General features: G+C 48.2%; 1 protein-coding gene across 2 annotated transcripts; it reads right to left on the bottom strand.

Moving 5' to 3' along the window:
- Window positions 1-1,591: 1,591 nt before the first annotated feature.
- NEK9 (NIMA related kinase 9) lies at window positions 1,592-25,815 on the bottom strand. 2 transcript variants are annotated; one of them, XM_084288169.1, is made up of 23 exons: window positions 25,580-25,815; window positions 25,375-25,404; window positions 24,632-24,809; window positions 21,728-21,783; window positions 20,784-20,854; window positions 18,886-18,991; window positions 16,090-16,221; window positions 15,002-15,112; window positions 14,358-14,422; window positions 13,382-13,432; window positions 12,082-12,274; window positions 10,727-10,871; window positions 9,948-10,148; window positions 9,565-9,611; window positions 8,553-8,708; window positions 8,064-8,172; window positions 7,311-7,472; window positions 6,744-6,914; window positions 6,451-6,510; window positions 5,711-5,901; window positions 5,323-5,487; window positions 4,467-4,679; window positions 1,592-4,080 (listed from the first exon to the last, which is right to left on the bottom strand). In XM_084288169.1, exons 1-23 carry the CDS (start codon window positions 25,766-25,768, stop codon window positions 3,958-3,960), a joined length of 2,925 nt encoding a protein of 974 aa, XP_084144295.1. In that variant the 5' UTR covers window positions 25,769-25,815; the 3' UTR covers window positions 1,592-3,957. The 2 variants fall into 2 exon arrangements, with proteins under 2 accessions (XP_084144295.1, XP_084144296.1); XM_084288170.1 differs by lacking the exon at window positions 25,375-25,404.
- Window positions 25,816-27,766: the final 1,951 nt, after the last annotated feature.

The following is a 27,766-nucleotide window of genomic DNA, read 5'->3' as shown; positions in this document are numbered from 1 at the left end:
ACACACTTAAAGGGTCTTTTTGGGGGAGATAGATGTCCTATAGACCCCTGTAGAGAAGCATCTGCTCTAAGCTGGCAACAATTGCTGCCCATTTCTAAGTCAGTTATTTTTCCAGCTTCTGATTTTTGGACTAGTTCTAATATTAGACTAGTTCTGTTGTGTAAAAAGTTGTTTTAAACGGTCAGAGTGCTTTTTGTTCTCAAAGTAAGAATGCCTACTTTGTATGAGAAAGTTGCAACAGGAAGCAAACAAAGAAGAAAAAAAAAAAATCCAGCAGCTCCTTTTGCAAGTCCCTCAGTAATGCAGTGCCAGCTCACAGGAGTCAAAAAAAACAAAAAAGCTAAAAAGCAACCAGACTGAACTGGATTAGTGAAAAGCTGAACACGAGGAAGCACTCCAGCCTGCCGTGGGTGGACCAGATTCCTGAAAGAAGTTGGAGTGCTTCTGCCCTATAGATATGTGGGCAGAGATCCCAATCCCGTGGCACACCCTAGAAAAACACGAAGGTCCCAGAAAGGGTCAGTGCTGCACTGTCAGCCAGGTATGGATCAGAACGTACAAACCCTGAGAGGAGGGACAGAAAACAAGGGAGAAGAAGTCACTGTATCCAAACTGATCAGAAAAGCAAGACCAATGCCTTAATCGCAAACCTCATTGACACAGGGTAACACAGGATAGCAAGAGGTGGCAAGGAAAGAGGCAGGAAAGGGAAAAACTGGAAGATTTATGCCTACATCCATGAATTAATGAAAAATGTAACTGAATTAAGGAGTAGTTAAGAAATTCAGTACCACTACCTGTCCTGTACTACCGACTCCATTTCCCTTGCACTTTTTTTTGACTGTTCAGTAGATTTTAAAGTCGACAGAATTCAAATGGTCATTGAGGTAGGTACAAACATGGCTTTGGATACTGTTAAAATAAATCCAGCTGTTGCAGGCTTCCCTTAAGTGACAGCTAATGCTGGGTTTGAAACTGTAGATTAAATCAGATACCACTCAGGATATTTCATTCAAGCTGGCTCAGTTTCCTCTTCTGCTGCTGTACAATCCCTCTCCGAGACGTGCTGCATTTTCACTTTCTGATCCTCTCCAGTGCCCAAGTCTCCAAAGCAGCTCTGCCTCTCAATTTACTAAAAACCCTCTCATGGCATTTCGCAATTTACTGAAAACCCTGCTAAAAAGTTAGAGCCAGCCATTAATCACAGCGTGCAGTTCGCTGAGCAGGTGCCAGGCAGGCTCTCACCTTTGCAGACCGTAATGCTCAGGAGAAGCTGTTCAAGAGAAACAGGTGCTTCTTCCCTGTCAGCCTCTCTTCCTGTTACTCATTTCCCACTTGGCACGGAGACTGCTGAGAAACCACACACAAAGGCCCCCTGACGTCACTAGGAGGAGATGCAGCAGTCAAAGAAAAGAGCCAGTTTTGTTGTTGTTTTGTTTCGAAGGGACACAGAACCCGACATTTTTTCCCTGCAAGCCCCTTGGCACTCTAAGAAAAACAAAAACAAAAAACAGACAATGCCTTGAATCCATCTGATCATATAGGAACATTTCCCCTTCCCCCTCTGAAAAAAAAGTCAGAAGATGGGAGAATGAGTTTAAACATTTATTTAAACAGAAACTCCAAACCACTCCACCCTTTAACCTTTCAAAAAAAGACAACGACAAACTAGTTTTCAGCCAGAGTGTCAGAGCAGGCATAAGTTGTGTTCCACTATAACAACTCGGCAGCAATACTAGCAGGAGACCGACACGTACGGAGCTAGCACTGCAAGAAGGGGAGAAGTCAAAGGGGTTGGAAACTGCTCAAAGGCACTTCTGCCCACTTGCCCTTCCGTTTTCAGCCCAAGACAAAGGTGCTGGCTTTAAACTGCTTTTTTTTTTTTGGTTGTGTAGCTGGCTGGTGTGAAATCTGTGGTCTGTAACAGGCACGACCTGGATAGCGTGAACCCTCTAAGGCACATATGAGATTGCGGAGGCCAGGGCAGCCTCTGTCGGGGGCCCTGCTCCTCCACCAGATCCAAGGGGAATCCAGTCTGTGCACCTAGCTTCCCACCTGCAGAGCATTGAGAAATGAGGATAGCAGTGCACGGCAGGAGAGCGACTCCCATCTGCTTGCTGGACACGGCTCAGCCTCGGCTCTCGGCTTCCTCCAAGGCACGGCCACAGCGTCCCCAACCCCGGCGCTTCCACACGCGCCAGCCGCCCTCAAGCTGGGCCCCTCACCTGAGAACCGGCTCCGGCGCATGTGAGGAGGGAAGAGGGCAGGGTCCCGAGGGCAACCGAGCACCGCGGCCACGGCAGGCACCTCGCCACCTCCCAGCAGGGCTTTCCTGCCGCTGCCACCCCGCTGCAGGGGCACACCACTACTGCCCGTGCCCCGGATGCTGCACCATAGAAACCGCACTTGGTTGAGCTCCGAGATTCTAGCAAGAGGCACCGGGGAGGTATTTAAGGAGCGTAGGTTACAAGCAGAACGCTTCGGCATCCACCTCTAGAGAGAGAGGGGGCACGCTGGCTCCCAGAGGACAGTCTCTCGAAGGAGGCCGTCTAGGAGAGGTGACGGGATAACCAACTCCAACTGACCTAAGGCAATTCTAGCGACGTGCCATCGATGGGGACGGTGTAAGTCTAACGAAATCATAACCCCGCTCTCACTGCAGAGGTGAGAGGGACTCAGGATTCCTTAGAGGCTTCGCGTAAGGCGGGGGGAGGCTAGCTGCTCCCAGGAAACCTACCGATCCCAAGAGCTTAGCTCAAAATCAGCTTGCTAAAAAAATTATGGGAAATAAAAATTTACTTCATTCTGTAATGGGAAATGAGGAAATCCTGAGCATCAGACCGTGCCTCTTCCCATCGCCAATTGCCTTGGGAAAGCCTCTCGCTTCTAGAAAGAAGGTGAATTCCAGACAGGGACATGATCATTCATGGTCATGGAGGAAGGCTGCATCCTGTGACCACGGCATTAATGACCTATTCTGGGTAGGAAAACGCATTCCAGCTTCATCAAAACATCGAGCGGAAAAATACCGATTCTTCCCACACCCACATCGGGGGCTGAGCGGAACAGAAGCCAAGCAGGGAGCAGCTACAGGCTTACGCCAAGAACCCAGCAGCTCTGGCACCCAAACCAAGCTGACAGCTGGAGCAAGAAACGTGTCGCTTAGTCTGAGGACCAGACGCTCGTCATCTGGTCGGGAAGCAGGTGGTCTGGAGCCGAGCACCAGCGATCCCATCTCCTCAGTCCCTGCTGCAGCTCTGGGAAATTGCACCCAACTCGCTCATCGCTGCCTGGAAGTTGGAAAGCTCTAGGCACCCAGAATAAGGCCCTTAAACTCCGTCTGTGCAGGCCGCCGGACGCAGCCGCACGGCCAGAAGCTGCACCTCGACGCCCGGGACACGCTGTCTGCCGTTATCTCCCTCGCAGCAAGATCCCCACCACCTCCACAAGGAGATGTTCTCTGCTCCCTCTGTGCCGGAGCAGAGGGGAGCCGCCTCGCCCTACTGCCTGGCAGGGAGAGGATCCTAGCCCCTCGCGCCCTAAAGGTGGCGAGCGTTAGGGTTCAGCCAGCGTCAGTCCGAAACGCGCCTCCTCCTCTCACCTAGAGGTGCAGTGATGTGCACTGGGGTCCCAAAGGCAGCTCCCAGGAAGCGGTGAAACAATGAAAAGGGCCACAAGCTGCTACCGGAGCCGTAACGGGGCCGTTCTGCCTCACGTGCAGAGTTAACAGGTAAGGTACAAGAGGAGCTGCTGCCGCTTCAATCACCGAGCTGGCCTAGAGCTCAGGGGCCCTTCCCCTCTCAAACTCACTCCTAGTTCATATCAAACGTCCGTGGGTGCTGCTCTGGAGCCTCCGGCCTCGCTCCTTGTCTGCGAGTGACCTGAAGCCAGGAAAGCCGCTCTCTGCATTCGGTTAGTGTGCTGTGAAGTTAGATGGATCCCAGTGGGCTCAGGAGACTAGAGGCTGGAGCGGCACGAGTCCGTTCCCAGGAGACACCAGGAATCTGAATCCAGGTCAGGTTTCGGATCCACTTCCGGCTCCTCTTTGGCTGTCTGGGTTCCTTTGGAATGAACCTCCACCTGCCAAAACACACAGCAACTCTCTACAGCTCTGGGACTGGCTGCAAAGAAACTAGGAGCTGCACAAGGCACGACTGCTGCTCTCCACAGCCGTTTGTGACTCTCCACAACATTTGACTCCCTGTCCCTCCTCATCAGCAGAACTAAAGGGGAATCCCAAGTTCCTCAAGGACTGGGATGTCCTCACCAGAAACCAGCTTCTTGGCTTCGTTCCTGTCGTTACTACCAGAGCTGAATCAGCAGCTCAGCCAAGAATCAGGCACACTTCTCTCTACTCTTAAGAGCAGGATCTGTTCAGAGCTGCTTCCTTCTCCACAGTCTACACAGGACCCAGGATCGGGGTTATCAAGTGCTGAGCCTGGATGTGCACCCAGGTGGGTCCTCACCTGCTGCATTCCCTCCGTCCCCCTGCAGAACCTCTGGAGCTGGGCACTCAGACGAAGGGTTTCCTGCTGCAGCTTCTTCTGGTCATCCAGGCACTGTAAGACCAGGCCCCGGAGGTGCGCCACCTCTGCTTGCAGAGCGCTGCACATGCAGCCTGCGGCGGGGGGCACAGCCTTTCCTTCACTGCACGGCACGGCGGGGCTCAGGCAAGGAGGCTGCAGAGACAAGAAGGGAAGTCAGGCTGGGTTTGGGAGGGAGGAAACCTTTAGGCCACTTCTGTAAGCCACGAGAAGAAACCATGCAGAGGAAGTGTTACCCCAACTCAGTTTATGACTTCCCAAACTTCTAGCAGCCAGGTCAGCAAGCTACCGGTCACTATGTCTGCAGTACAAAGTGACATTCTTCTTCATCTATCTGGGAAAGCTGGTCCTGTCCTCACCAAAATCCATCAGGTCCACCCCCCTCTCCCTAAGCCTGGCATCTGCACCTCCTCTTGGGACAGAAAACCCCTGCAATAAGGTAGTCTCACAGGTCTCACTGCAATTTCCTGTATCAGTCCCTCTTCTATCTCACAGCAATTTCTGCTCTTCTCTTTCTTCAATCACATGAACTGCATTTTTCCAGAAGACTGATCCCGTTATTTGCAATTTAACCAAGCCCCAGCTTCATGTCCTAGATTCCCATGAATGAATCTTTGCAGCATTGTCTCTGTTTATCAACAACCTTCTTTTCCTCACCCAGATGAATTAGGCCAAGCCAAGAACCCTTCCCGGCTCTCCCCATAATTCAAACATCCCCATTTATGGTCCCAGCAGCTTATGGCTAAGCATTCACTGCGAAAGACCTGAACAACATTACCCAGTGCTCTGTTTTTGGCTTGTTGAACCCAGCAGGTTCCTCAGGGGCCACTTTGAGTCCTTGAAGTTCCTGGTAAGGGAGAGTCTCCTTCTCAGGCTCTGAAGATGCCATGCTCATGGGAAAAGGGCTGTCAGGCATCGGGATGAACTCCGCATTCTCCAGCTCCTGGACACACCAAAGCAGGACTGTTAGGTATGTTCCCCTTCTCGTTACTGGCCTAATCAAGCAGTGCACCAGTACCCTCTTGTGGTAAAAAAGGAGCTAGGCCTAAAAAGCTCCCCACACAGCACAGATCTGAGAATGTTTCTGCGCATGTCCTACGGGCATGGCACTTGCTCTTCTCCAGCCTCAAACCCCACTTCAGGGCATTCCTGAGATACCACATTACCTTCCGCAGCCAGCCAGGGCAGGAGCTGCTGTCGCCACTGTTGCCTCCCTTGGCTTCTGTGGTGCTGATCCAGCCCCCCATGCCCCGGTCTGCTTCCATGGTTCCCCGAAAGCCTCCGCTGGGATCAGGGGTCTCAGCTTCACGTTCGTTTTCCTCTTCCTCTCCTCCTCCAGTTGTGCAGCTCTGAGTCACTGCAAACAACAGCGACAACTTCACACTTGCCCACCCCTGCTATTCCTCTGGTGCCAAACCCAATTTGGAGCAGAGAAGATGCAGAAATGAGGGCTGTAAAGCCATAGTGGGAGCACGTGCTGGTGGCATCTCCCTCAGCAGCTGCTTATCTCCTAACACTCCCTGCAGGCCACCCCAGGAAGGCTTGTGCACAGCAGTCTTTTGCAGCATCTTGGCCCCAGCCCTCCCACAGGTCCAAGACACAGGACTGCATCTCCGCAGCAGCTGGCACAGAACCCCCTTCTCTTATCAGCTCCCCTCAGCAATTTCCTCTCAGCTTTTCCTTGTCAAATCAAAGATTCTCAGCTCCAAAGGCCTCGCTGCATCCATGTACTTCCTCCTCTGCTTCACTTCTCTCCTTCCCCCCAGCCTTGGGCCTTCCCCTCCAACACAGAGCAGCAATTACATTTCTCTGAGCTCTTCTGTGAGGCCTTTCAAAGGCAGAGCAGCAGAACCAAGCTCACCACCAAACTACCTTAAAACGCAGCTCCCCGGGGCAGGTTACTCACCAGTACCGATGGACAGGCCGCTGCTGTTGGAGCGGATGGTTTTAGAGTTCAGCACCTTTTCTGCAGGGAGAACAAACAGCATTTCAGTTAGAGAGCCATAAAGAAAGCAAAGGAACTGCTGCAGACAGCACACAACAAAGGCGGTGTCATAAGACCTAGAGCTCCGAGCAGCTTGGCACATTTCCCCCAAGCCACCTGGCCTGTCCCCAGGCAGATTTTAGAGTCTAGCCCCGGGCAAGCAACACGTCATCATAACCAAGACATGCCAAATTTCATCCCAAACCTGCACTTACCAACCACGATGATGGTATGCCAGCCGCGGCACGACAGGTCTGGAACGTGATGCAAAGACCCAAATATTGGCCGAGGCCACGAGGTGCAGATATCCGAGCCATGCGCTCTCTCCGTCGGTGTCATCGCCAGACGCCCATTCCCGCCGTTACCCCAGGCGAAGATATGGTTGTCTGAGGAGAGAGAAATTCAGAAGACTCAATTCGCTTGCTCCCTGTCAGCCTGTAATCGTTACAGGGATCGCTGCCCCTCTGCTGTAACTGCTGCCCCGAAGCACTTGATCTACCAGCTCCGTTTTGCCAATGGGAGGACAAACCGGTAACAAATCTAAGAGGCAGCCTCCAAGCCAGCACTCTGCAGCCCAAGGGATAGGAAATGCTTGCTGCTGCACCAGGACAACGCAGAGCTGGGGCACAGACAGTCCCAGTCTAGGAAGATTTCTTTTTTTTTTTTTTTATTTCAGAGCAGTGCTGTGGAGGTAGTCCAGAAAATGCACAGTGGGAGCCCGTTAACCACCCTGCAGATCCAGTCCCAAAGACCCCACCGCAACCTGGTAAAGACCCACTCACCGTCGGTAGCAGCTATGGTGAATTCATCGCCGCATGAAACCCTGATCACCTGCTTGCCCCCCAGGGGGCCCGCCAGCAGGTTAATTCCCAGGTGCTTCTTATAGTCCCCAACACCAAGCTGTCCGCACTTGTTGGAGCCGAAGGTCAGCAGGCGGCCTCGCTCTGAGAGGAGGAACGAGGAGACAGTCACAGCGAGGGCCCGACGTGGAAGCAGCCATGCACGCAGAGAACTAGCAGCAACAGCCCACGACCACGAAGGTCTCTGCTGAGAAGCCAGCCAGGCCGGGAGGGAACAGTGCCAGCCGAGAGGGACGGCTTCAGCCTGGGAACACCGCCCCAGTTCCTTCTCCCTTTGCTCCCCTGTTCTGATGCTGAGGACTGGGACTCCTCGCAAACCTCTGACTGAGGTAGGCTTTGCCCAAGTGACACCAATCAAACGATTCCTCCACTATCCCAGAGGATAATGGATATCCCATAACTCTCCCCATATTTTTTTTTCTTAAAAGAAGAAAAAACAAAACAAATGGAGGGTTAATCCAGCAGCTGATGCTTCTGCTTCAGCTGAGGAACAGATATTCTCAGTTCCTGGAGCAGGCATGAGCCCAGCTACCAAGAGCATAACCTTCAGTGTCAAGGGGCTGAAAATCACAGCATTGATAGCGCTGCTTCACCAAGAGAAGCCAGGCTGCAAGGGGAAAGGTGATGTAAAGGAATCAGGCAACCAGTATTCATTCCTTAGTGCATGTGGCTCACCATCAATGGACGCTGTGTGCGTCTTGCCTGGAGAAATGGTTCGGATCTTGTAGAAGGAGAGCTGCTTGGCCAGGGTAAGCGAAGTAGCATAGGGCACCTCACAGTACGTCTGAGAACGGACAGAAGGGGGAGCACAGGGTGAAGGACCACGCATTCATCTGCTAAAACCTACTCAAGCAGGTCTTGGCAGACCACATTAACCACATTAAGTCCCAACACAGGTATGGAAAACCTCACGAGTGACGTGGAATCTGTCCGAAGTTCCCCTGGAGCAGCTCACTACCTGTTTCACTACCTCGGATCTGACACAAGCCCACAGGGCAGCCAGGAAGCTGAGGAACAATTTGCCTCTCCCCCCAGTACCAGCACCCATTGTCTTTTACTGGAACTAACAAATTGGCACTAATCTAATGAACTGTCACAAGACCTTCATTTCCCTGTACGCTACTGACTGCTGGAAGCTGAAGTCGGGATCCCAAATGCACTTACATCATGGTTAATTATCCCCGATGTGCACTGATTCAGGCCCAGCTTGTTGAACTCGTTGAGTCCGCACGCCAACACTTTGCCTGTCTGGGTGAGCAGGAAGGTCCCATCGCAGCCACAGTGAACGGACACAATGGTCAAAGTCTTTGGAACATCCACCTGTGCGGAAGAAACACATCCTGAGAAAAACAAAATGCCAATACCTACCACACAGAAGCCAGCATACAAAAGGCATACTGGGTTGGAAAGCTGCGGTTCTGCTGGCCTGAGCACTAACAGCTCTTAATTCTGTTGGTTTGAGGAAGTCTAAAAGCATCTTAAAGTATCTAGGATACTGAAGTGCTGGTAGCAGTGCAGAAATTCAAGGCATTCTTGACCTTGTGTGCAGACACCTCCGAGCCAGCAGAGGAACCAGCAGTGTGCTGGACAGGCATCCCAGCCAGCAGGGGCCTACGAGCACCAGACCCAAGAGGCAAGGAGGGCTGGGGCTGTGCTGTGTGGGTACAACACTGCGTGGCTGCAGATATTTGGCTACCAGGCACACCTTTCCTGTTTCTGACCCTCAGAGGGTTAGCTTACCTCGATCATCTCTTGCACTGTGTTTCAAGAGGGTTTTTACTTTGAACTCATCTTATTGAACTCATATTGTGTGAGATTCAAAGACTCAACAGCTGTTTGCAGTGCTGTGAGTTTCCTGTACAGACCTGCAGCACACAATTTAGTGTTTCCTACTATGATTTCTAAAATACTAAGTTCAGCATTTCCAGTTTCAGCTTGGAGATGAGCTCTAAGTCATCATACTGGCTAGTTTGGAAGTAGCACATCCCTTTGCCATTATCTCTGGGGATAAATGAAGTGAAAATAAAACCCTTGCAAACTCTGCGATACCTCAAAAACAAACAAACAAAACAAAACAAAAACGCCTGAGCCTCAGGCAGCTAATATTTCCAAACAGCAACTAATCTGAAGTTATGTCCATGCAGATTTTGGGAAGGAGCAGTCTCAGGAGTTCTACCTTCTGAGGCGTGTAGTGATCTTCTTCTGAATCCAAGCCCAAGCGCCCTGCATCAGTGAAAACAGACCAGTTAGAAATGGCCTCAGAAGGTAACCCAGCCCTAAGAAACGGTACGGTCTCTCCCTGGTTCTAAATCTCCCAACAGAACTAGAAACCTGCCCCCTGTACACATCATTGCCTGCCAATCCTGATGGCAATCTAACCCTGCTCACAGAATAACTGCCCCATCCACAAGGAATTCCCGTTAATTTGGGAAAGAAAATCCCACAGAAACAACGTTCTTTGTCCCCCAGCACATCAGACAGCCCTCACCAGGCCCAGCACGGCACACCTGCACCAAGCTGCCTGGAGCAGCGCCTTTAGGCCCCAGGGAAACAACTTACCGTACTCCCCGCAGCCCCACGTGTAAACCTCTCTGTTCCTGGTCAGCACCGCCACGTGGTTATCTCCACACGAGACCTGCTCCACGGGGTTGGTAAGGAAGAAGTCCAGCTGCAGGGGCTCGAGTACTTCAGAGCCGTGAGCCTTGTCAACGCCAATGCAACCGTAATAGTCTGAGCCAAAGGCATACACCTGGCCCTCATCTGCAGGAGGTAACAGAAGCTCAGTCAGCACACAGAGCTGATTAGGCTGTGCGTTAACCTCTTAGGACATGGTCAGAGCAACCTATTTTATGTTATCACCCTCATTTTTCGTGCAGAATAATGTCAGCAGGAAGCTACGGAGTCCTTTCTTGATGACAGTAAGATGGATGATCATGCGCTAGTTGTATCTTGGATACAACTCTTCTTTCTTCTTTTATGGGGCTTTCTCACCCACACAAACACGTGTACTATCTTGGATTGGGGCTCCTCTGCCTTTAATACAGTGTACGTGTGGAGCCAACACACACAGCGCTAAGAGCAAGGACTCCGCACGGCCACGAGGAGCTGTGCTCAACACCCATCTTCATCACCAAATAGGGGAAAAAAAACACACCCAGACTTCTTGGGAGTCAACATTTTCCCCTGAACATTCATCCATCTCCACTATTGCATCTGTGCTCTATAAAACTGAAGGGTGACACGTGGAACTTTCTCCTTTTCTCCTCATCTTACTGTGAAAGCCAACAAGGCCACAGCAGAGCGAAGCGAGGGGATGACGGCCCCCTCCCAGCTCTCACCTGTGATGCACACTGTGAAATCATCTCCGCAGGACACCTGGCGGATGGCTTTTCCTTGAAGCTTCTCCACGTGCTTTGGCTGCCGGTAGGATGCTCTGTCTCCATGGCCCAGCTGTCCATGCAGCTTGGTGCCCCCCTGCATATTCTGCAAGACAAAACCATCCACAGGTAAGCATCCACAGCTCCAGAGAAGGTGCTAATACTTACAACGCCTCCAAGGAACAACAGAAGACAGCAAAGAACAAGATAAAGTGTTAACTACCCCATGGAAGAGACTGCTAACTATGTGGAACAACAGCAGGCAACATTTTAAACAGCAGCACAGGTTTTTAGGCAGTTGTGCACTAATGACTGATGCGGTGTCAGGACAGCAGCTTTAAGCAGAGGTGAGGAATCCTATTCTCATCTGCCAGGCTACAGAGTCCACCTCCCTGCTGCAGGACTGCAATTCATCCTTCAGCTTTTTAATCTAAATTCTAATGGCTGCAGAGAAGCCTATAACATTAAACAAATGCCTTGAAAGTGGCCAGATCTACCAATCTGCAGAGGAAAAAAAAAATCAAAAAACTTTGAGTAGTGTTAAAGCTGAAACTAAAATATTAATAACCAGCTCAAAGTTTTCAGTGGCCATTCTTGTAGGAATATCCAGCAAGTGACATTAAATTGTTCTCTTCCTGTTTGGATCTCTTCCTTCTCTTACCCATCTACTAGAATTTTCTGGTCTGTCTTAACATATTCTGTATCATCGGTGCAAAAGCCTGCGTAAACCTGGAGATGCAGAATACCTCCACATCACTGACCATCTCAGTCCAAGAACTTGGTTGTTTTAAAGGCATTAGATGCCACCACATCTTTGTTCACTTAAAGCTACTGCAGAATTTCCACTCATAATAAAAAGCAGAGTTGTTTAGTATGAGACAGCTCTGGTTTCATCCACAAGCTGCTTCGCAGGTGACATCTCTACTACAGTGAAGGCACCCATCCCAACCCTCCTGGTCTTCCAAAACATTCCTCAAAAATATACAAGGCAACAGAGTATCACAAATCCTCCACTGCATTTCTAGTAGTCAGGAAGGTGAAAAAGAGATGTCTGACTCTGTCTGGGCCTACAGGCCCACCACCAACAATCCCCAAGCGCACAAACAACCTCCAACACACCTCCTGGCACGTTAGAAAATTTCACCCCGTACCACATTTGTCTTGGGAGACCAGATGGCCTCCAGCAGTGCCCGCTGCAATCACATTTCTCCCTGTGCTGCTCATCCATCTGATCCTAACAAGCTCACGACGGATGAGCAGTGGATCAGGACCCTCCCCCCACCCACTGCCCCCTTCCTGCAGTTTCTCTCACTTACCACCCAGGTGTAGAGCTCCTTCTCCACCGTCACCACAGCAAAATGAGTGTTACCAGCACACACCTGGCGTGCACTGCAGCCACTTTTGATGGCATCCAGCTTCTGGGGGGTGGACTTCCCGCCCCCCCAAACATACACCTCACTAGTGCGCGAAGTCACCACTGCGATGGGAGCCTCGTTCATGGTGCTCGACCTGCACAAGGACCCCCCCCACAAAACACACGCTTTTAGTAATTTTGAGATCACTGTCATTACGCAGTTTCCTACTGCTCTCTCCCAATTTCCAAAAGCCCAAGCTGCAGCCCTTCGCAACCATTCATGGTTTGTATTTCCACAAAACACTCTGTTATTGTTTTGAGGCCTCAACTGCTATAGACAGGCTCAGGATCAGATATGGCTCAGAGCAGAAGAGAAAATAGGCTCCGGTGAGCATTAAAGGAAGCCTACAATCCAACTGAGGGCATAAAAAGAAGCAAACACCTGGGCTTTCAGTGAGCGGCCATGGACTTGTTCTCAATTCTGAAAAAAATAGTCATGAAATTTTGCTCAAAAACCAGCAACATCCAAAAGCTGATAATTTCCCTCTATCTCCTCTTTAAATTACAGGCATTCCATCTGAGGGAAAAATGTAACTCTTCAATGCAGACAGGAATCAATTCACAAACAGACTGCAAAATGGAAGTTGTAATCAAAGTACACAGCTTGTGAGCAACTCGCCAACTGGAACAACCTCACCTAAAGTGCTCAGATAGAATTTGACCTTTTTTTCCTGATAAATTTGGAAGCACTATCTGATAATTCAAGAGAGGTATGTCACATGTATGCAGCTTTACATGTCACAGAAACTATCTGCTTCATGGAGCAACCCCGCTTACAGTCTTGTTGGGGGCTGGGCAGAACCTCTGCACACATCCAGTTCTGTGAAAGATATTCATGTTCATTTCATAGTCAACATTCAGGGAGCTCGATTTCTCCTGCTCAAGGAAATCTGCCTGAAAGCAGGGATTTACGTTACAGCCTCAGATATGTGGGCTGTGACGTCTACATCCGCAGCAGGACAGATTACAGCTGTGAGGACCTGCTGAGGTAAGGGGCCAGCCATACACAGAGGCAAGACATAAAAGGCAGAGTAAAATGTGGGACAACAACCACGTAACAGATTTGTCAAATTCCTAGCGTTTAGGGATCTTGTAAACGACACCATCCCATTAAGGTTGTCACAGACTAACACTCAGCAAAGCTCCTCTCCGGGGAGCTGTTCTATCCCAACTTCCTTTCAAACATATGCCCAAATAATTACCTCGGTCGCTTATTTGGCCCGTTAAGCAGTGTAACTTTCTCTTCCATCTCCCTGCCAAAGGACAAAAAACATTTTAGGAAACAGCAACACATCTCCCAAAGCAATTTACTGACGAGCAGCATGCACAGACTGCTTTCCTTTCCTATAAAATGCTGCTCCCTCTTGGAGGAAACATGGCAGCTTATTACCAGCTCCTAGCAATACACAAAGTAGGGCAGAAGTAATGTGCCATAAAGCTAACAAACTTCCAGGAGTGCAGAGGACAAACTAGATAATTACCAGGACTTGGCCAACCAATACTTATATTTGCAATGGAATTATCTTAAAAGGCTACGTATTACCAGGATTTGGGATTTATGTTTATATAGTGCTTCCAGCAAGACAAAACTCAAGCTTTGGTGACCACCAAGTAGCAATTTCAGTGTAAAGGACTAAGCCTACTGCCCTTCAGGCAACCAAAATGGGATTCAAACAGTCCAAAATTCTGTTCCACCTTTCATAAAAAGACAGCGCAGGCAGGCTGGTTGTCAAACAAAGCTAAAGTGGACCACTTTCAATGCAATTCCCTCAGGAAAAAGGAGGCACAGGAAAAAAGTGAAAGTGTCTACACTGTATGAGACATATTATGAAAGGCCTTTTTCAATGCCCAGGTGAGGATCTAAGTCTAACACTCCATTTACAGACTCGAAGAACAAGAACCAGCATTTCTGAAAGGACTGTCAGAATGGGATGGCTCAAGGTTCCCAGTACAACAGCTTCTGAGACAAGGGGTGCAGAGACCTCTCATGTACCAACAAGACAAGGATTGATCAGGAAACAAGACAGCAAAAATGCACTTTGCTCCTAAAGAAGATGAAATGTATGACTGCCTCGCATCAGGCCAAATTAACTCAAGGACTTTGCTTCAAAATTGTAAATGCTACTTGTCTGTCACCCGGCTTGTCCAGGTTTCAGGCAACACCATCCATCCCATTACCTCCTCCGTTTGCTGAGGATGGGCTGTTCCAGCAGTTCATCTGCAGTAGGTCTTTTCTCTGGATCCTGAAAGAGGTGAGCAACAAGTCATTCTCTAGGGAACGCTCATCACCTACAGTGACGACTGAACCTTGGTCCGAGGTTGCAGGGACCTTCTACCCTCACTCCCCTCAGAAGGGAAAGGAATTAATCAGATATTCGGAATGAATAGGGATAAATGCCAGGGATGTACAGTACAGACTTCCCCACTCTGAAGGTATCCATACTAGGTTTGCTTCCAAAAAATTAATTTTCTATGGAAACCCAGAGTTACGGTCAGAAAGCCAGAACCTTAAGTGGCTGTACTGGGATGATGCTCTCATCTCCACAACACTGCGTGAGAAAATAATTGCTTCTGCCAGCCTGTACAGTAATTGTAACCAGAGCAAACCCAGCATCCCTCCAGAGCCTGCAGGGCTGAAAGGCAGCTTGAGATGATGCTCTTAGACAGCCAGAGGAAGCCCAGCCTTAGTGAAGCCTCAAAGAAATTATCCTGTACCAACAGCCCTCGTGCTGAAACAGGCACATCATTCCCCTTCGACCCTGAACTGCACGGCTCAGGAAGCTGGGCAGGGGGGTCTGAAAATTAAGAAGTATTTCACCAACCTGGTCAAGGCAGGAATGCACCATCTGGATTAGCTCCCGAGAGTAGACAGTGGAATCAACCTCCATGGCGCGATTCCCCTGTACAATCTTCACGCAAAGGTTCAGGGGATTCTAGGAAAAAAAAAAACACACAAACAAAAACAAACAGAAACCATCAGTTCTCTGATCAGAGCACATCCCTCTTCTTCCCCGCCTACAAGGTTCTCCAGAATCCTAATAGTTCCTGCAGGAACAGTACCCCTGATTACCAGGACTTGGTGGCAACATGCACTTTTTCACCAAATCCCCTGCCAGTGGAGGGAGGACAGATTCCCCTCTGCACGCAAGCTCCTACAGAGCATGTTGCCATTAAAACACCACACAGCAGCACAGTCACTGTGCGCTCAGTAGCTGTGATGAGAGGAAGTCAGGAAATGATGTATTTTCACATGACTAAGAGTTACAGAATCCTACACTGTGTCAGCCTGCAGCTTTTCCCACCTGATGCCACAAGCAGGCAAATCACATATTCCAGCCAGCAATGCTCCCTTTTACCGCTTCCCTGCCAGCCTGACCACTCTTCTCTTGCACCCAAACTTTGGGAAAGGGAAACAGGACAAATTCCTATGAAACTCGAAGGCAGCAAGTTTTCCCTACAGAATGTTGCACAGAAAATTCATAGCTAGTAATGCTTGGGGAAAAAAAAGAAAAACAAACAAACAAACAAACAAACAAACAAAAAAAAACAAAAAAAAACAAAAAAAAAAAAAAAAAAAAAAAAAAACAAACAAACAACCAGCCCTACACAATCACAAACTTCCCCCTTGTGGAGAAAAGGATGTTTCACTCGCAACCAGGAGGCAAATGAGCACAGTTTACAATCTGCATCTGGTAAACCCAGAGCTGCAGACAAGGAGGGGTTTGGCAGAGGCCACAGAGGCACCTGGAGTCCAGGGTAGGGGAAATCTTGCAGACAATCTCTGGCTGTTGTTGGCAATCCCAAACCACTGTTTTCTTAATCAGCAGATTTGAACAACGAAAGAAAACAAGTGTATAACACAGGGTGATAAAAACAAAGTTATTCAGTCCATCCTGGTTTGCAGACTTACAGTAGCATCAAAGGTCCTCTTCAAAGTAAGAAGCTCAAAGATGACACAGCCCACAGCCCAGATATCTGATTTGAAGTTGTATTTCACACCCTGGCAGAGTTCTGGGGACATGTAGTAAGGAGTTCCCACCAGCTAGAAAAAAAAAATAAAAAAAATCTGAAAATCATAAACAATCCAGCATTTTTCAGTTCTGAAGCTCTGCATCCATCCTCTTCACACAGGCCCACGAGCATCAGGGCTCAGCACAGCCCCGACACGCAGCACTAGTGACACAGGTGACTCACCCCACCATGTGCTGGAGGGATGGGAACAACAACCACGTTTCTTCCCTTCTCATCCACAACCCTGGGCCTGCGTTTCTTAGAAGCTCCTAGACACTACTGCTCAGATTCTGATGTGGCACATACTTCTCAGAAGAGCAGCAGTCACGACAACACAGCAAGGACTTGTCCCTCTCTTACATATGGAGGCAATTCGAGGTATTTAGAGGCAGACAGAGATTCCTGTACTGACCAGACACGCAGAAACCCTGATGAGAGGTTGATGGAAAAGGGATCTAGCAAAGATGCCAGCCCATGCCTATGGAGCCAGTCTGATCACAAAGCACTGCTGGGACAAGGACGACTGTCTTTGACCAAAGTTACTTTGGGGTCAGTATGTAGAAAGCTGGCTTGGGTCCTACCTGAAAGATTTTTGTTTCAGAAGTGGGCTTTCCTGAACAATTGCTTTAAGTAAATCCAAAAATGCCCCAAATCCAAAACCCCAGCACTTAAATAGAGAAGCCCTTCCAGCTACAACAGAAATAGTGGCAGAGCTCAAAGTCACAATGAGGAGACACAGAAAGAGCACGACAAAAGGTGTAAAAATGAAGCTGCCGTGAACAGAGCTCATTTCCTAGCAAGCAAGCAGACAGTGAAATAAAGTGAAAAAGACAGAATTTAAGAGAGGAGGAAATATTTATAGCTGCCCTCTTCAACTCTCTGAGCAAAGCTCCAAGGATTACAAAGGCTGTGGCTTTCATTAGCCTCTAATAGTACACCTGAAACCTAACAGGCACATTCCGAATCTGTCGCCTACCTTCCATTTCCTTTGACGCAGCATGACAGCTACAGAGCTGCACGAGTCCTAACCACAGGAAGGGTTAGAACCCCAGCTAGCTGGAATATCCTAGGGAGAACTAGGACACTGCACCTACACTGCCCTGTGCTTAAAAAAATGTGCAAGACATTTTTCTGTATCTTCCCTGGTAACTGGGAGAAACGGGGGATAAAGAAATGAGCAGTCAGTAAGCAACATGTATGTGTTTCACAAAAACATAAAGGTGTAAATATTTTACAAAATCATGATTTGAATGTTACAATTACAAACTTCATCATGAAAAACAGTAATAACAACTGGTTTGCACTCATTTTGCAACACACAATTTCCTGACTGCCATTGGCTATTACACCACAAAGCGCAGAGCTAGCCTACAGCACCAACAACAGATACAGGAAGAAAGGGGGTTGAAAGTATTTACTTCAAAATCTTTCAGTAGTGAAGCAGGAGGGGGGAAAAAAGCTCATAGGTGTAGATAAACATATGTAACATAGGCAAAAAAAAACAACAGGTAATTTATAACACAGCCAGCAGTTCCTCTGAGAGCCAGAAAGCCATGAAAAATGTGATGAAACACAAATGGTTTTGCTATAGCCCAGCTTAGGAAGTGCTTTATGCAGTAGCCCCGAGTTCCATTTACTGTCCAACTGCACAATAACGTTCATATTCTGGAAGGAAGTTGGCAAGTGTTTAACTGCACATCCTAACAGAACACCAATAACTTGCGTTAAGTCCAATTATAAGGCCTGGTAAAGGGAAATGCAAGCTGGCTTGCATCCTAAACTGTAATAAAAGCCTTTAGCAGATAGAAATTCCAGACAATGCCTTCCTTTCCAAGCCCAGTGCTCAACCACAGAAATTAATGGAGCTGAGAAATCTAAGCAGAGCCTTTCAGGTGCCTGCAATACAGCTTATCCTGTTTCATAACTCTGGCTGTGAAACTGCTTTCTGGAAGGGTCTGGAAATAAGCCAAACTTGACAGCCTTCTGCTAGAATTAATCTCCTGTGCAAGCTTTGTCCCCCTCCTCCTCCCCAACAAGAGCATTACCAATAACCTATACTAACCATCTCCTTACCATAAGAAGCACACGTGCCTCTCTTGCTTCTCTGTAATTCAGTTCAGAGTCTACATATCAAAGAGATAGGAGGCACGGTGCAATCTCAGGCAAACACAGCCAAGCAATCTCAGACCCAACTGAGGCAAAAATACCCGTTAGCACAGCAGAATGACCAGGCTGACTTAACTTGCTACGATGGGCTTAATGAGCACTGAGGGAGAGTTTATTCATGTGACTATGCTGCTGTCTGTGTGCCCTCCGATACCAACACCTTCATCTTACGTAGATTCACCTTTGGAACTCCCGTACTAGGTACCAGGGAAAGAACAGCGCTCTCTAACCTAGCTGTGCTGGCTCTGGTACAACTCCATGCCCACAGTGTCACTTATCTTTAGCCTGCTGTTCCTTTGCAGAGAGAGAGACCTCCAAAAGATAACCTGGGAGCAAGGATAACTGCAGGCTGCAACACATCAGCAAATCTGCCCATGTCAGTGAGATAAGTTAGGTAGAGAGGGGAAGGAAAAACAGCATACAAGCAGCAAGAAAGTTCAGCATTCCTGGTCTTCTGCTAGGCATGCAGAGATGAAAGGGAAAAAAAGAAAACCCACTAGGTTCTGCACAAAAGACATCAGATACTCACGGTCTCAGCCATGGAGTACTCAGAGTTCAGCTTCTTCGCCAACCCATAGTCTCCCAGTTTAATCAGGTTTGCCTTGGTTAGAAAGATATTTAATGTCTTTATATCTCTGAAAGGAGACAGAAGAATGCAGATGTTCAAACACACTTCCAGATTTCTCAATTTTCCACATACTCCCACACTCCCCCTCCCTCCCCATGAGGTAACTTCTGCTCTAACAGCAGACAGCTCCAACAGCTCACCAAAGGCAATCTGACCCCAGGTACTGGGGCAGTAAATGTAGCTATATTATCATATGCCCACAAAAACAAAACACAGTCTAAAAAGTTCAGGCTTCCAGACACCTATATAAAAGCCATAAACATGGTTCTTTTCCTCCTCTCAGCCTCTTCTCAGTTGAAGGCCATTGAACAACTCTTATTTTCCCTGCTTTAATAAAACGACCCAAGCCAGGTGTCTCTGAGCTCACTCAAAAATATGTATGCATGTAAATATAAACACACACACACGAGGTGTGAAACAGATGCCACTCTAGATCTTAAGCATAACATCCCTCTACCTTACACCTGAGGAACAACTCTGTAATTATAGCATGATGTACTACGCCCCAAAGATCAAGTCTGATGGCCACAAAAATGTGGAACACCAAAACTCATTGAAAACATTTTGTCCCAGACAGAACAGCTTATACGTAGATTCACAGATCAACACAGGGAGGAAGCCCCCACAGCATGATTTGCTTCCCATGGCCGATGCTTCTTAACACCCCCTTTGCCTAACGTACCATCAACAACTTCCCAGTGCAGAGCAGGACACCACCAAGTAAAGCAGCACTTTGCATTCATCCACTTGGGGCATCGCAAAGTCCTGGGTCACTCTGACAATGTCTGCAGCAGAAGGAAATCACTGCAAACATTTAAATATCCGTTCAATTCATTGTTATGGAAGGATTTGGGGCCACGCATGTTCCTAGACCACGAACCCTGCTGTGAAGATGGGCACCAGAGGTGATAAGCAGGAAATTACAGCAAAGCAGGACAGACACGACATCTGCTGTAGGCCAAAAGCATAGGCACTGCTTCGTGGAGTGTAAGGTACCAACTCCTCGTTATCGAGACTTGCTAATTACGAGATTCAGAATGGCAGCAGCAAGGATGCTGTCTCAAAGACATGTCCTCACACGGTCACAGAAGGAAGTTGTGCAGCACGCGACCCAACCTTACTGGAAAGGGCTGTCTGCGTGCGGTACTCCCACACCCCCGCAGCCTCCTCACTCTGCCCACAAGCCAGGCACTCCTGGAGCACACACAAGCAATGAAATTTACCCCTGCCAAACAGAAAAAGCTAACTAGTTCCTCACTAAAACCTCAGAGTCCGTGTCTGAATTACCACTACCTGCTAACAAGCTGTATTGAAAACCTTCACCCGGGTATCTTATAGCAAAGCATCAACGCAGTCTTCACCCTCCTCAGCCTCCAGGAACTACAGAAGGATGTACGCAGCAGTCTGAAGCTATTCCTGGTGGAGCAGGTGGGAAGTGCCCTTGGCCAGCAGTAACTGTTCTTCCTACCCACTTCAGCAAACATCGCTTATGTGCTATGGCAATTAAGGGCCAGTCGATTCCTTTCCCATATGGATTAACTCCTCATTCTCAGAAGTGCAGAGACAAGCGTTCCATTTTCAAATAAAAGACTTCTTCCATGTTTATTACAATACTGCTTCTACCCCAATAAAAAAGTCTTTACAGAAGTGATATTTAGCATCTAAACAGTCCAGCTATGCTCTGAACAGGGAAACTGTTTGCTTTAAACACAGAAGCAAAGGTTACTCAACGGAGTAACTTACGTCCAGGAGTGGCAGGATGAGGCCATTACCTCAGCCTTACTCCACACCGCACTTACCTGTGAAGAATTCCTGCTCGGTGAATGCAGCTCACAGCCGAGGCAATTTGAAAGAGATACCAAAGCACCATCTGCAAAGGTAGGAATAACAGGGAGGCTCAAAAACAAACAAACCAAAACAAAAACCCTCTGACATCTCTGACACAGAGAGGCACAGCAAGAAGACCTGACCATACCACTTAGATTCTCTTTTAGGAATATGAAAATGTGTCATTCCCTTGAGAATTTCCTATTATGGAAATCTCTGAAAAGATATTCCAAAGTGTAGCTTGGTCTAATGCCATTCATAGTGCCTGTCCTGATAAACATCATTGAGTTCAACGAAAAAAAAAAAAAAGAATTAGAAATGACAGCTAATGATCACATGGGAAAGATCTACAGTTGGAGTCTCTGGAATTTGAACTGTGACCATTCAGTATTCACTGTGAGCCAGAAGGCCTTAAAATGCTTTACATAAGATAAGTGTAATCATCAACCACATCCATCATGAGGTGGAAGCAGACAGCAGAAAATATGTTTAGAAAAAAAGAAACAAACAGAACAAAACAAAATAAAACAAAAACAAAGTGAGACAAGTTCAAAGTAACAACTCTGAAAAATAGAAAATGGTTAGGAGAGAAACATTGCCAACCATGAATAAAGATTTTGAAGTGAAATTTTAGCCAAGATGGTAAGGTGACCAAAGTTGAGCTCTCCATTTCATTTTTCCTCCCTCGGAAATTTATACTGCCTAGAGACAGCCAAAGATGAAAATTAAAAAAAAAAAAAAAATCTGATAGTCCATAAATGTTTGCAATACTTAATAGAGAGGAAGGATGTCAGTCCCCATTTTTATACAGAAAATTTCTAAGAGTGATATAGAAAGGAAAAAATAGTAGCATACTCATATAACCAGCCAGATGCCCAGAACATCCCCACCGCTCCCTCAAAGCAGTCCAAATTACCTCTTCTTCAAACAACTTGTCCTTCTGCCGCAGGATCTTATCGTAGAGGTTCCCTCCTGTAATCATGAGTGAGTAAGGAAGACAGAAAAGATCATCTTGGTTAATGGCAGCAGTTACTCCGCTAGCTACTGCTGGAAATGCTCAAATCCCATAGGAGATCCGATGAATCACTACAGCTCTCCCTCCTTACCCTGCACTTACACTGCTCAGGCACTCACAAAACTAAGTTCTTCTTCTGCCTAAGAACTTCACCAGCATACCTAAGCTTAAGCAGAGATGATTCTTTCTCTAACACCACCATTCAATACTCTGAAAAGTGAATTGGTAAGGTAGGCTAGCATTCACTATGTTTTTTTTTTTTCCAACTTGTCAGCGCTTCTTGGGATATGCAGACATCTAGAACCTGTACCTAGAATCATGTGAGACTTTGTCCTGCTCAGCAGGAAAAAAAGAAGATAGTGTATTAAAAACAAAGCATCAAAACAACACAATTAAAAGTCACACAAGCCTCTGAAAACACAAATTATTGCCTTTCCCCACATACTGCCCAGCTCTGACCTGCCTCTCCATCTGCCCTGCCAAATACATCGACGAAGAAGTCACAAAGTGTTGACAACAGCAGCGCAAGCCACAGAAGCCTGAAGCCAGCAAACAGCTTCCTCAGGCACCTCACAGCTTCAAGACAAAAGACTGAAAAATCAAGGCGAGCTACAAGAAATGATGCAGAGTGCTGTAGGCAGTGAGACTCTCTGCCAGATTAGCATCTTACCAGTAAATCCCAAATCTCTGGTCATATCCTGTTGCTATTCCATTTCCCCATTACTGTACATTACATTCTAACCGTAACAGAACACCAGGCCCTTGCCCGTTCCCACGGGTACAATACAAAGCAGCTTCCTGCTCTGTGTCTTCCACGGGTCTGTCAAGTTGTAGACGTCCAGAAAGGGTGGCAATGGCTCCTCTGCCTCCTTGAGGGACTTTCAGCACTTCCACATAAAGCAGATTTTTCTGATATTCCGGTTAAGATTCACTTTGCATAATTTCTTCTTGTTCTGCCTTGCTATAATCTTCCAACATGCTTTTTTTTTCCAGCCTTATGTTCACGCTTGTAAATGATCTACGAATGACTCTTCACATTCACAATTTAACCAAAGTATTCGCTTCTGCCTCTTCTCATGAACCTTTCCTTGTGATTCAGACTACACAGTTTTTTAGCAACTTCTGTTCCTCATCTTAATTTCATTCCATATTTTTTCTGCTTTTCTGAGCCAAAGTGCGGCACACCAAGTACTACATCACCAAAATCCTACACAAGGAGACGAATTAGCTCTTGACTCAGATAATCAATACCTCTATGCACACATACTGAAAGAAAACCAAATTACTTTCTTTTTTTGTTTCATCTAATCACATTGAAATTTTGAGCCTGTTCTCTCTTCAACAGATGTTTTATGGAATACTTCTTCCCAAATCTAGTTCAGATGTATTCAATTATGTTATTTCCATGATCAATCCGAGTCTTACGGTACCACTATATATGGATAGAACTGTGCAGAGGTCAATAACTCAGCTTCCTCACCTGTAAAATGGGGCTAATATCTACCCGGATCTTAAAGGCTTTCCCAGATCTCCAGAAAAAAAAAAGAAAAAGTGCCAATCTATCAGTAAAAACTCTGGATATTTAGTTACTCTTTTTGTCCTTGCTGTATTTTCAGATTCTGAGAAGTGCAACTAGTCCAGCCTTAGTTTACAAATTACAAATTATCTTGGGCTTGAACATTGTAACAAATAGAAATGTATACCACACACCCTCTCTCCATGTGCTGTGGCAAATTTATAATGGCCCCAAGCGTGCAGTCATTTTGGGGCAGGGAAATAACCCACAGAGTACTCCTAAATCAAAGAGCTAAAGCGTCCTTCCTCTTGCATTCGAGTCCACCCTGCATAGCAAAACGCAGTGAGCTAGAGAGGCAAAACCAGCTCTGGGCAATATGTCAGGGCGTTTGACAAGCCTGCCGCCCTCCCCAGCCCCAGTGAAAGCTGTCTGTGTAAAGCGATGCCACCACATCAGTATTCTTTTCCATCAGAAAAAGCTTCTGCTGACAGCCCGAGGGTTAGCATAGCCCCCGAGCACGCACAGGACAGCTGGCCAGGTGTGCTGCCCCACGCACCCCTGTAGGAAGCAGGCTGCAGGTCTGGGTAGGTTCCCTGTTCTGGGGTATCGGCTGAGCATTACCTCTCCTTCCAGCTGTCTAAGGGCAGCTCAGACCCTTGGATCAAGTCCTTCCACCTCCTCAGCTTACCCTGAGAACTCCAAATGACACCATCTGATCTGCTTTTGGATGAAACCTGGAGGTTTTCTCCACCACACACCACAAGGACTGGATTTTTATTTTTTAATAGTAAGCACAGAAGCTGATAGCACAAGACAGGAAAAAGTCCTGATCATGGTGTGCCAACAGATTTTCAAGCTTTGATTTATAATTGCCAAATGAAGGGGTCTGTTTAAGCGACACTGCTGAAAACCAGCCCCTGTACTGGCAGAGGGGCACAAATACCCTCACAGACTTTTCCCACCGCCCTCCTACAAGAGGGAAGGAAAGCACGTTAGAAGCGTACGCCAGCAGTAACCCACTGCCCTCACTGCACCAGCTACGCAGAACATACAAGGAAACATTTACTGCCTGAACTGCCTGCGCTAACTACTGGGCTTTTCTTGTGCACCTGAGACACAAAATCAACCAGAAGGATTCTCAATCTCTTCTTCCGGAGCTACGCAGCAGAATTCACCTCCATTCCTCCACTCCCCCAGGGATACCCTAGCAATACTCCCTGCAGGCTCTGTAGGAGGGTAACTCAGCAACGTAGCAGCCTCCTGTGTGTAAGTGGGAGCGGGGATCTCACCATTACAGTACTCCAGCTCAATCAGCAACGTGGTGTTATCCATGAAGTGATTGTAGTACGCAATGATGTTCTCGTGCTGCAACAGAGCAAGGATAACGATTTCATTCAAAGCATCACGACGCTCCTTTTCTGACAGACGGGTCAGGTCCACCTCCTTCCACACTACAAGTGAGTCATCCTGAAACACAAAAACATCTTTTAATTAAAAACACACTACTCCGAAGAGAACAACGTGTGCCTTTACGGCAGGAAATTAAAATTTCAGGAAAGGCAAACAGGCTTTCCTGCCTCTTAAAGGTTTCGGACAGAGATTCTTCACAACAATAAGCTCTGAGTTTTTCTACTTAGTGTTATGAGTAGTGGCTTGAAGCTGTTTTTCTAGCTGGCTGGCACTCCTTTTGAAAAAGGGAACGATGCTTCCAGGGAAGGGCCACAGGGTTTGTTTGGTTTCAGTGAAGACCAGACATACTCTGGTTCAATCAAAGGGAGATACGACCCTTCCGACTCTCTATTTACAGCATGTTATACGAGGTCCCCAGCCACACAAGTACCCAGGGCACGACACCAAGCTTGGCTTGCCCCTGCCGGGCCCACCCAGGTGCACCTGGAGCCAATTCCTAGGGGCCCCCTGGGGCCGCCTTCCCCCAGGGAGACCCCAGGAGCCCGGCCAAGCCACGGCAGGCCCGGCTTTGGGGCCAGCTCCGCCTGCTCCCCCTGGAACCGTGCTCCCGCGGCAGAGTTACCTGGATGAGGTGCCCCCACGTCCTCTGCGACTGGAAGAAAACGCAGAGAGACGAGCAAGCCGTTAGCGTCTGGGCAGCCGGCACCCTGCGGGCTGAGCGCCCGGAGCCCCGCGCCGCACCCGCGGGGCCTTCCTCGGGGGCAGGGGAGAAGGAGGAGGAGGAGGAGGAGGAGGAGGAGGAAGGAGGGGGCCCGCCGCCGGCCTACCTCGGTGCGGCGGTACAGGGTGGCCTCGCCGAAGGCGCCGCGGCCCAGGATGCGGATGGGGATGTAGTGCAGCTCCTCCTGCTCGCCCGGCACGCCGCCGCCGCCGCGGGAGCCGGCCCGGCCCGAGGACTCGCTGCCGAAGTCGGAGCTGATGGAGTCGCAGTGCCGCTCGTACTCGCCCAGCGACATGGCGCCGGCTCGGCTCGTCTCGCCTCAGGCTCCCCTCAGCGCGGCCCCGCCGCTCGCTCCCTCCCTCCCTCCCTCAGCGCGGCCCCGCGGGCTCCATCTTGGCTCCCGCCGCCGACCCGGAACCGCTCCGCCCGCAGCCCTGACCTCCCCGCCGCCGCCCCCACCGGCAGCGAGCCCGCACACACCGGCACCAAGAGGCACCCACCGGCACCGAGGGGCACCCACCGGGCACCCACGGGCCCCGGGAGCTGCCCGGTGTCACGGCGACGGGCGGCCGGAGCGGCCCGAGGGAGCCGTTGCGGCGTTGTCCCGTCCCGCCGAACCCCTCGCAGCGGGCGCTGAGGCGATCTCTGGGCGCTGACACAAGCCGGGAGCGCTGCCCCGCGCACAGCCCCCTCCCCAGCCCCTCTGCACCCAACTCAAACAGTCAAAGTGCTCCTTGCTCGTTACTGGTGGCATTTTGAGGAAAAAGTGGAAACTTCGTAAATAACCTTTTAGACCCCGCTAACTGCTGTCAGGAGGAACCATCAACAACCTTAATTTCTGAAAATTATTTATTTTTTATAGGTAATGTACCTCATAATCACGTCAGTATTTTGTTTTCGAAGCTCAGCAGGCACAGCCACGGAGCAGAAAGCAGTCTAAGGGCAGGGAACGTCCCCTTGGGTTACCTGACCCCACAGGTACTGGGGACTTCAGGAGCTGAGGCACAAATCCCTAAAACCAAGCACGACAAAGCTGGCCAGCTTTTATCTCCACCTCAAGAAGACTTTGTGGTGCTCCATCGGAAACAAGGGAGGTTCCTCACAACGCAGTGCATGTTATAGAGCTGTTGGGTATTTCCATTATAAGCACCTGGTTTAAAAGTGAACAATTTGTCCAGCAAGGTTTATTGGCTGTGCATCCTATTTCCATATAAAGATGTTATTCTTCCAAGCAGCAAAAATGATATTTTAGTTTCAGGGAAAAAAAAAAAAAAGGCAACTTACAGGAACCCATGAAAAAGCTCAGGTATGTTCTGCTAAGTGCATTTGAAATGGGCTGCCCAGGGAAGTGGTGGAGTCACCATCCATGGAGGTCTTTAAAAGACGTTTAGATGTTGAACTTAGTGATATGGTTTAGTGGAGGACTTGTTAGTGTTAGGTCAGAGGTTGGACTCCATGATCTTGAGGTCTCTTCCAACCTAGACAATTCTGTGATTCTGTGATTCGATCCCTCCAGCATAAAGGCAAACTGTGATATTGACAAAAAAAAAGTCAATGCCAAAATCTCATGGAAATAGGATTAAGGAGTCTGCAACAGCTGTAGAAAACCAGAAGACTAATTGAAAAAGTCAATGTTCATTTTTTTCCCCTGTTTGAAAAGTAGAGTTATCGTGTCCATTATCTGCAATATCACCCCCAGCCTTCCCCACACCGATGCTCACAGCAGTGCCTACAACACATTCAGCCCCCCCCCCCACTTTTCACATTACTGCACTTACAGAGTCATGCAGTAGGTCTCACAGCAAGACGCACAAAGCAAGCAACAGACGCTGCCCGCTCAGGATCATTGGAATGTGGATGGAGAGCATGCACCCAAATTCACACTGAATTTTTCACTCAATATTGAGAGCAGCCATGTGGTCTGGAGGCAATATGCCAGCCTGTCTCTTGCAAAATCTTGCTGAAGGAGGAATTTGGACTTTCAGAGGAATACTCTCATTTACACCACAGTGAATATCAGTTGAATCCAAAGCTGTTATTAAGGGTTTTCAGCAGCCAAGGCAGCACATTAATTACATTACTAACATAAGGAAAGTACAGCCCACACTGAGAAGGAAGAAATGAAAAGTCAGCTGTGTGGTTAATTGTAATTAAGATGACAACACAATGAGATTCCAGTTAAATACATATAGCAAATATACACCTGAGGGAAGATTATTGAAATTATATTCAGAGAGAAAAAAAAAAAAAAAAAAAAAAAAAGAAAGGAATGAGCAGCTGGTATGGGAGAAAA

The sequence above is a fragment of the Netta rufina genome (assembly GCF_964035555.1).
Source record: "Netta rufina genome assembly, chromosome: 5".
In the NCBI taxonomy this organism is placed as follows: Eukaryota; Metazoa; Chordata; class Aves; order Anseriformes; family Anatidae; genus Netta; species Netta rufina.
Note: the sequence above shows the minus strand (reverse complement) of the source record. Positions and strands in the feature narration are given on the sequence as shown.

Bases quoted from the DNA above. Each gene is read 5' to 3' on its own strand.
- NEK9 (XM_084288169.1), bottom strand. From the start codon at position 25,768: ATGTCGCTGGGCGAGTACGAGCGGCACTGCGACTCCATCAGCTCCGAC. The intron at 16,222-18,885 runs GTGAGTATCTGA...TTTTTTTTCTAG, and splicing joins AGTACTCCATGGCTGAGACC to CTGGTGGGAACTCCTTACTA. The intron at 5,902-6,450 runs GTGAGTAACCTG...TGTTGTTTGCAG, and splicing joins CGGCCTGTCCATCGGTACTG to TGACTCAGAGCTGCACAACT.